Consider the following 10,000-nt stretch of genomic DNA (forward strand, 5'->3'; position numbering starts at 1 on the left):
TCAAAAACGTAGTAGACCAGCTTGATTTGATAACTGCTACATCCAATGTCAAGCAATTTTTATTCATTGTCTATCTACCTACCTATTTACTGTAAAACAAAGATAGCCGGTACCGTATTTTAGCTTTAAACCTTCACCAATAATTATTGTCAGAATGATGACTTCATGAGGATCCACCCACTTTGGCCTCGTTATAATTCAGGATAACACTGAAGGCTATCATGGGCATTGTTGGATCAGAAAATTTAAATTCTGGCTATAAAAACTCATTTCTCGAGTAGTTGTAAGAAGTGCTAAATGATCCTCAAGGATCCCAGCAGTTGGCCTAAACGTATTACTACGCTAGCACAGATACCCCACCCACATTTATGTATCGTTCCGCCATTCATAAAGTCTTTGTCATGTTTTTTCACTGTGCAATAAGCATGGCCTCCTCAGAAATTAAGTTTAACATTAGATGATAGGTTATTTCATTAAGCTGACAAATTATGCCAACTGGGTATGTTATTGCCGTTGATGAAGCTAAAGATAAAGTATGGTATCATTCCTTCATTGCATTATCATCTTTACTACTATTTGTTTGCTACATGTAGTAATTATTTTAAAGGATAAATTAATTATGTTCACTTTACTTCTATAAATTCCCATTAGATGTACAAATAAAACTCCTAAAACTATTCATGATTTATTTACAAAATGCAGTCATGCCCAAAACATAGCCAACACAGTCGTACGGCCTAAGAAGAAGAAAAGAAATTATATCGGATGATCCGTTGGTCTGTTGGAGATTTTAGCACAACAATCTTATTTTAACCAAAATAGTTATATAAAGACTGTTTACATACAATCTCTCTCTTTCTCTCTCTTTTGGTGGCATAGTGAATAGTTAATGGAAATGTTCAAAAGCCTGAATGACATTACAAGTATTATAATCATGTTACGCTAGGTACAAATCAGACCATAAACATTGGATTTAAACTAGAAACTGGATAATTACCTATTCAGGCTATAGTAAATATGGCCACGGGCTTTCTCTTGACTGTATAAAGTTGCAAGTCGTAAGACAGATGCAGTTTTGCAACCACGGGGGCAATTCCAGATCCTGTTAGACATTCTTGAATGTTATGGGTTTCAGAGTCGATGGAAGAAGGTGAATGGGTGTCTGGTGGATGGGCGGTGCAAAATTTTGTCCAAAGCTGTTTACATTGCTTACGTAATGAATGTTTTCGACTCTTGGATCGTTATCACTGGCCATGGCGTCGGCTAGATCATTTTTACTCTATAAGAATTCAAACTATTTGGTTTAGGTTATTGATAATGCTGACAAAATTCGTGTGTGGTTGTAAAATATACATATGTCAACTTTCAGCTACATCCGATGCTTTGTTAAGGAGCAAAGTCCAAAAAACCGTGTTACAGAGGCCCTGAATCTTATAGTAGTTAACATTAATCTGTTCTGTAAATTTACATACATTCATCAATAATTATGCAATTATTCATATATTTTTTCTACAATTAAACATAAATTTGTTAATTAGATAACCTCATTTATTTGTTACGTCTGCTATTCCAGGGTACAAAATCTTGGACAGTGTAATATATAAAGTATGGAGGGTTTATTTCTTGGCCCCTGCTGCTGTCATATTTATAGCTTTCTGTCATTCAACTTGCATCGAATACCTTGGATCTCATCTCACTTGTCTACAAATGTAATTTTCTATTGCTGTTGTTCATGTTTTGTTGCTGATAAAGGCTGATTTACCTTAACACACCAGAATGACCAGTTATTTTCACTTAAGATACATCATAAAAAAAAGATATTGATATCAAGGGATTTAAGTGTGGTTACAGAGGAAAAATCTAAAACCGTGATCTTCTGCTTCTAGTAAACAATGTGGTTAACCTTTCACCAAAAAAGTAATTCTAACTGAACACATCTCTCATTTTGCACATTGGTCTGCATTTGTAGAAATCAACCATAAGTACAGAATCCATACAAATCTCAAATGAAGGCATCTATAAGAAGTTATTTGAGACCACATAACTTGCATGTCATGAGCACTTTAATAACTAACGTATATTGAACTTCGACAATATGACCTGACTCTTGAGACAAGGAGCCCATACAGTCATTCAGTACTAAGATATAGGAAGGTGGGTAGGGCTGAAGTCGCAATACAAAACAGAAATTCTGAGGTGCTACAATAGGATGGAAGAGGGGGACGAGGCTAACAGAGGTAGTTAGAAGGCTAAAACGTCTGTTCAGCTAGGGCCTTAAAAGATGCTACACAAACTCTTTAGTAATGCAAAAAGATCTTGCTATACTTTAAATTCTCTATTCACTTTTTTCTATTCTTTTCTCTAGTTTACTTCCTGTCTGTCATGAAATCTTAGGTAACCTAAATCATGAGTCTGCTGAATATCATTCTGCAGAATTAGTTATATTTCTAAATATTTTATGATAACAGTCTCTTGTAACTAATTCAACTCCCCCCTATGCTAAAAGATGAATATGAGGATGGCCACTTCTTTATCATAATATCAACGGTCCAAAAAAAGATGTGTAAAGAACAATGGGGAACAATAGAGCCTCAAATTAGAGGCTGTGAATGTACACAATTTGGGACATGCAACCCGGAGCTGATCCAGGGTTGTCTTTCAACTCTTACTATCATGGTATTTGTTTGAGGGGGTTCATTAGGAAATGATGTAGGCTATGCAAGACGAGAGAATTTACGTAACGGGAATGTCATTTACCCTCTTTGTTGTCCGATTTCTTATCACGTTTCTTTTTCTTATCCTTATTCTTCTCATTATTTTTAGGGTCATCCGCAGGTTCATCTTCATCCCGTTCTTCCTCCTCATCATCTTCATCTGAATTGATGAGTTTTCTCAATGCGTCAGCCTCATCAACCCCAGCAAGCTCCCTCCTCACCACCTCATCATCTTCAGCCTCAGAACTATAACATAAAGAGAAGTTTAGTATAGAAGGGGCCAATTAAGAAATTTCACCAAGAGTCTAATTAATGCTTATTATGCTCAATTGGTTTGAATACTTTACCTGCTGCTATTCCTATTCATGCTATTTAACGTAGCCATTGATTCATTTTCGCAGTGATAAATTCTCATCAAATTGATTTTTTTATGAGTTGTCTAGTGACAAGATGTTAAGAGAAATTGATATCTTCAATGTGATTATTTATTGATTTAACGAGATTCAAGGTGGAATTTCAATAAATTCAGTGTTCTTCTAAATCCTAGATACTAAAAAGTTTAAAATTGCATTAAGGTTTAAATTGAAAAACTTCGCCAACTGGGTGATATTAATGAGAAAGGAAAAAAATCAATATTTTGGAATTTAAGTTATATTACAAGTAAAATTGGACTTGTAATACTGAAAATTTACCAGACCAATTAATATCTAACAAATAAAAACATGCTTGAACTACAACCAATGACTAGACAAGCTAAAATGTAGAAGCTAAAATAGATACAATTAAAGGTAAAAGGGTATCAATCCACAAAACTAGTACGAAAAATAAAATATAAAGCTACCAGCATAATAACAATGGAAAAAACATTTATCATGGCAACTAAAGACACGTATTTAGAACTAGTCTTGTGGAATAAAAAGCGAACTGAAATCTAACCCTAAAAATTGAAACAAACGTGAAAAAGTTCTCACTCTGAGGAATCACTGGAGATGTAATCATGTTCTGCACCATTGTCATATTCATCACTTTCTTCTATGCAATCTTCATCATCACTTTCACCATCAACTTTTTTCTGCTTCTTACCACCTGCAAGAAAATATTCAGGTAGATGGGAGCCTTTTATATGAATCATCATATAAAAAAATCAGTAATTTTTATTTAACTATACAAATCTGAATTCCTTATAATAGGGTTATTTCCTTGGCAGCACTCACAGATTTGTATATAACTACAGGTGGTTTCATAATAGGCTATTATGTCATTAGGCTTAGAGCTCAGTGGTAGTGGTGGTGGTGGTGGTGAAAATTTGAATTTAAAGGACACTGGTTTTTATGGATAGGAAAAATAGACATTGCTGGTAAATTACAGTTCTCTCCTGGTCCGGTATGGGAATAAGGAAGGTGGCTCCAACAACCTCCTAAAAACTAATCATATAGATATAGAAGCTGTTGGGACATCTGCCAGTACTGACTTAAAAGGAAGACAATACTAGGACATGAAAAACCTAACCACAGCAGGAAGATGATGCCGGCATGACCCATCCTCCCACCTACAAGGATAATGGGGGAGGTTTTCAGGACAAAGTCTGCAAAAAACGTGCTCTCTCGTCATCAGATATCTGATCAGCATGAAAGTTACAGTTGGTGCACCACCTTAATAGTATAACAGGAAAGAAGTAGAAGAACCAGTCATTCTATGAGGTGCATATTAAATTACATTAGAGACAAAGATATTCAACAATTATTATTATTATTACCAGCCAAGCAACCACCCTAGTTGAAAAGTAAGATTCTATAAGCCCAATGGCTCCAACAGGGAAAAATAGCCTAGTGACGAAAAAAAACAAGTAAATATAAAAACAATATAAGTAGTAATGAGAAATTAAAATGAAATATTTTAAACATTAACAACATTGAAACAGATAATTCATATATAGCTATAAAAGGACTTATGTCAGCCTTTTTCAACATAAAAACTTTTGCTGCAACTCTGAACTTTTGAAGTTCTACTGATTCCACTACCAGATTAAGATCATTAGGAAGAGGGGTTCACAGGAAGGAGGCAACTCATTCCCCGGTAATGATTGTCTAGGTCCGGGGTCACGAATTTGCAGCTTACTTCACTGCTCTTCTAGGACTCTCTTGCGGCTCTAGATGCTGAAATAACCATTTCATTCATTCCAAAAAAAATATGATTAAAATTTATGATAATATTTAATAATATTTTATTAAATTTCAATCATATCATAGGCATCAAGTTTACTGAATTTTGCCAATTACATGTTGATAGTTTCCAAACTCAAAATAATAATTATTTGAACATTCAAATAATCTTAACCTGAAATTATAATGAAAGGGTAACACTGATTGATGCCTTTCAAAAGAGGTGCTGCCATTTGGAAGAAAGCTTGCAGTCTTTGTCAGAGATCTTGAGAAACTAGTTTGTTCACTTTCTATCACAGAAGCAATAGAAAGAGTCCAAAGACTGTCAGTGTCTTGTTAATGCCATAAAACAGTTATCTTGGAAATAGAAATGGGGTTTAAATGACATTCCCAAGAATTCAGAAAGGCAAAAGCAACACTGTCTTTTCAGATGAAACCATTTTTGGCATGTATTTCTATACTAAATTTGCAAGCCTTTACTAATATACCGAGCAGAGTTGGGGGTTGAAATGGCTCAATTGCGTGAAAAAGTTAGGGGCATCAAATTTTCAATTTTAATTTCTGATCTAGAGGGTTCATAAACACAATAAGCCACATTAGCTATCTAGTAATCATCCATGAGGACAACTAGTAAATCTGAAAACCAAGATAAGATGAACTTTGAAGTTGAAACTACATTGCCTGCAACTTCAAAAATACCACAAGGTTTGCATTTAGGGATCCCTCCTTTTTTGGATCCACTTATTTGTGTGAGCAATATTTTCAAGAATGAATTTCTTAAAGTAAACTTAAGAAATCGATTATACAATGAGAGATTTTAGTAGGATTTGAAGCTGAAAACTACTTCTTGATCTCCAAGGAGTCCCAAGAAAAATTTCCAATGAATGAAATTTAAATAACTCTTTGATGAAATTATATCTAAAATTTTAATAATGAATTTCCTAATTTTTCCTTTTTCAAAACTTGAAATAATGTCCATGAAAGCAATGTTTGTAATACTCTGACAGCAATAAATATCATTGTTATAATTACTAATGCATTTTTTGGGCACTCGCATATATATGAAAATAATACAAAACTTTGCCAATCATTTTGGTATGTGAATAAAACCATATAATTCTCTTATATACAATGTACTTCTCCTTTCAACTATAAGGTATAATCTTATATCTTCCAAAAATACAATGCAACTATATTTCTTTTGTATTTTGAGATCACCACAATGGTCTTTCACACTACTGGTAACAAATGTAATACAAAAAAGATTTGTTAGATTTTTATAAGTGCTGCCATTTAAATGAAAGGATAATACGAGAATGAATATCTCTCTTTTGCTTTATGAACATAAGTATAATAATATCACTATAATTATCTTATTAAGTCGGCCTACTGAACTATATTCTGTCATTTCTGAAGTGCAACAGATTCTTATTTTAGACCTCGATATTGTTTTTATAATTACAGCTCTGAAAGAGTGTTGTGGAGTCAGTACCAAATCCTTTTGACTCCTACTCTGACTCGAACTCTCTGTTTTTGTACCTACGACTCCAACTCGTACTCGGAATCGGACTTGGGTCTCTTTTAAACAATATTTACTCCAAAGCAATTATACCCTGTTAACTGCTGGAAAGCAAAGATTTTTTTTTCTCAAAATGTTAGTATACTATCGACATGGCTGTTGCTAAGTAACAGCATTTTCTTAATTATTGTACTTTATACAGTCCTAGTAAAATAAAACTGACGACAACATAGATTTAGGAAAAATAAACCTGCACTAATATCAAACAAACGTATTATAAAGGAAGCCATCTCCAAGTTAGTGGACATTTTCAATATTCAATAATAAATGACAACAAACTTTAAAGTAATCCTTTACAGTGCCATGAAGTCACTAAACTAAATAAATAAAATCACCCATAAAAAAAAAAAAAAATTATAATACTACTGAACTCTCATGAAATTTAATAAGACTTAAACTTTTGTTCTTTTGAACAAAATTGCCTCAGTTAGATCCTCCTCCATCCAGGCACTTAGATTTAGATTTAATCTGATTATTTTTTGTGGAGAAAATAGTTTTTCAACACTGACTTGGGAGGGTGGCATTGCTATCAGAGTTCTAGCTACATCACGAATGATCTTTGTATAAGCTGGGATGGCTTCTTCTAGTGTCACTTTCATAGATCGATCAAACTTTTCTATTTCATTGGAAGCATCGGAAAAATCTTGAAGTTTTAATTTCATCATCTTGGTACCTGGTGCATCTTATCTTCGATGATGCTTAACATATGCTTGTTCTATTTGGCCAAAGAATATGGAATCAATTAAAGCAACACTTCAAACATTGATACACCCAAAACCGGAGACACCGACATTTGCTGACAAAGTTAAGGAAAAAAATCTGATGATGCACTGGACTACAAGGAATTAAGCTCATACAGACCTATTTCAAATATATCCTTTGTTTCACAAGTGCTTGAAAATTTAATTCTTGAACAACTAGTCAGCCACTTAGAAGTAATAGAAGCTTTGCCTGACAACCAATCTGCTTACAGAAAACTATACTTTATGGAGACAGCTATCTGCTCTGTTGTAAATGATATGCTACAAATTATGGATGAAAATAAATGTGGTATCTTAATACTGCTCGATCTCAGTGCTGCTTTCGATACAGTGGTGCATAAACTGCTACTAAAGGATCTACGGTCCATCGGCGTTGAAGATCAAGCCTTCGAATACCTAAAAGACTAATTGGTTGGTAGAAATTACTGTGTACAAATTGGAAACTCTTATTCATCATATGAACCCTTAAACAGAGGGGTACCCCTAGGGGAGTGTACTTGGCCCAATCTTATTCTGCATCTATACTATTGGTCTAACGAAAATGCTACTAAGGCATGGTGTTAAGTTCAAACTATTTGCAGATGACACAAAATTTTACTTCTCCATAAATGATATACATGACACTACTGAAACTCAAAACCGAATCCTTGATAGTGTTAGAGAATGGATGACATTTAAACAACTAAAATAAAATGAGAACAAAACTGAATTCTTGGTGGTGGGCAAGAGAAACAGCATAAGAAACTTAGGTGATATTCAAATGATCATAAATGATGACTAGGTTCCAATACCTAATAAAGTTCGAGATCTAGGTATATTTCTGGATGGTAACCTGTCTCTAAATGCCCAAATAGATATAATAAAAATTGCTGGTTATCATCCAAGAAATTTTGAGTTTATAAAAAAGTATCTGGGTGAAAATTCTGTAAAGAAACTTGTGATAAACTGTGTTATTACCAGGATTGACTACTGCAACTCTATCTATTATAATTTACCAAAAGTGCAACTTAAGAAATTACAAAACATAATAAACAGGGGAGCAAGACTGATAAAAGATGATCCACCTAGAGAAAGGATCACCCCTATACTAATCGATCTACACTGGTTGCCGATTAAAGCGGAAATTGAATTTAAAATATGTACAATAACCCACCAAGTTATCAGAACCGGGCATCCAAAATACTTGAGAGAACTGCTACATATTGCGTAGCCAACAAATCGTGTCTACACGAGAATAGTTACAGATGGCTTCAAACTGTTGGAAACTAGCTTTATGTCTACTTTAGGCTCCAGAGCCTTCAAATATGTGGCTCCAAGACTATATAATAAGTTCCCACGAAACATTCGAATGATTGAAGACATTAAGGCTTTCAAGAGGAAACTGAAGACTTTCTTATTTCATAAGTCCTTTGACAGTAATGATTTAACAGTAAATGAATAATATGCGATATGAAACATTAAATACTCTGAACAAACAAGATAAAACAACAGTGGAGGTCCTGTAGAGAGTGGGGTTTCCCTGCTGTATGGGACCGGAAAAACAGCCATCAAAGTAAGAAATTGACATAAACAGCAGCTAACAGTATTTTCTTTTCAAACAATACATTCTTTCTCCTTTTCATTGAAGATACAATACCATCAGCAATTACCACTTTGATCATGTTAATTGATAAATTAACCTTTTTCACTCCAACAAATATGTACCAGGTGTTAAATCCTCTGCTTGCAATTTCTTGGATACAAAAAGGGGTGAGAAAACAGACTTTTCTAATTGTGCCACTTGCTCCCATTGATTTTCAGTTACAGAAAAACTCATTATCTAGATCACATAGAAAGCTTCTAACTTAAGCAAACACCTGATCATTAAACACGTACTTCCCGATGTATTGCCTGGTTTAAAATAATGGCCCCTTTTCCAGCATGTCTCTTCGAAATGCCATCTATTTTAGGGGTTCTGAGAGCAACTGCTACTTGCTTCAACTTTGAACTAAGCATAGCTGCATGACGATTTTTTAGCCCATCTCGTATTGCTAGTTGTTATGTATGCACAGCACAACACATGTGGAGAATGGGACACAGATTAGTCATTGTCTCAATCATATCATCCATTCCACTGCTTCCTTCTGGTTGTGCTGTTTCTTCATCACTTACGATACATTCATCTACTTCTTTCATGGACTGCAACTGTTTACTTTCTTTAGATACTTCAGTCATTTTCTCTATGGTACTTAACATGTTTGTAGCATTATCAGTTACAATATAAAGAACTTGCTCTTTTCCCCCTTCAAACTCTTGCAGAACTTTTTCCACTAACATCTGCGGAGATCCGCTAGTATGATATTCCTGGGTATCTTTGACTTCCAGTGCCTGAATGATAATTTTATTGTTATAATCAACAAATCGTACATCAATGGCAAAGTAGTCGACTCTGTGACGAGAGCATCCATCCCTTTTAATAAACACAAACTTGTCCTTCAGTTTGTTATGAAGTTCTCCATTCTCTAAATTGGCTTCTGTAATTACCAGTTTCCTTATATTCACTTTCCAGGGAATCACTTAGTTTTCTAGCTATTTCTCCATTTAAACCTAAAGAAACAGGTTGCATGAAAAAAGACAGGTACATTATTCTTCACCACCATTTCGAATACGTGTCTTTTGAATTCGTCCTTGTTATTGTTACAGTAACTTTGTCGTAGTTAAAAAATTTTATAGTTGTGTTTGTCTTCCAGTGGAAATATTATCTGTTTTGGATGAAGTTCATGTAATGTTTGTTTTATCATTTTT

General features: G+C 34.2%; 1 protein-coding gene across 2 annotated transcripts in view; it reads right to left on the minus strand.

Moving 5' to 3' along the window:
• LOC137650614 (general transcription factor IIF subunit 1-like) overlaps positions 1-10,000 on the minus strand; it is a 232,211-nt gene that overhangs the window by 29,665 nt on the left and 192,546 nt on the right. For both annotated transcript variants that reach the window (XM_068383812.1, XM_068383811.1), the window contains 2 exons: positions 3,686-3,800; positions 2,758-2,960 (listed from right to left, as the gene is read on the minus strand). In XM_068383812.1, coding sequence (XP_068239913.1) covers positions 2,758-2,960; positions 3,686-3,800 — 318 coding nt within the window. The remainder of the gene's footprint in view (positions 1-2,757; positions 2,961-3,685; positions 3,801-10,000) is intronic.

The sequence above is a fragment of the Palaemon carinicauda genome, chromosome 12, assembly GCF_036898095.1.
Source record: "Palaemon carinicauda isolate YSFRI2023 chromosome 12, ASM3689809v2, whole genome shotgun sequence".
Taxonomy (NCBI): domain Eukaryota; kingdom Metazoa; phylum Arthropoda; class Malacostraca; order Decapoda; family Palaemonidae; genus Palaemon; species Palaemon carinicauda.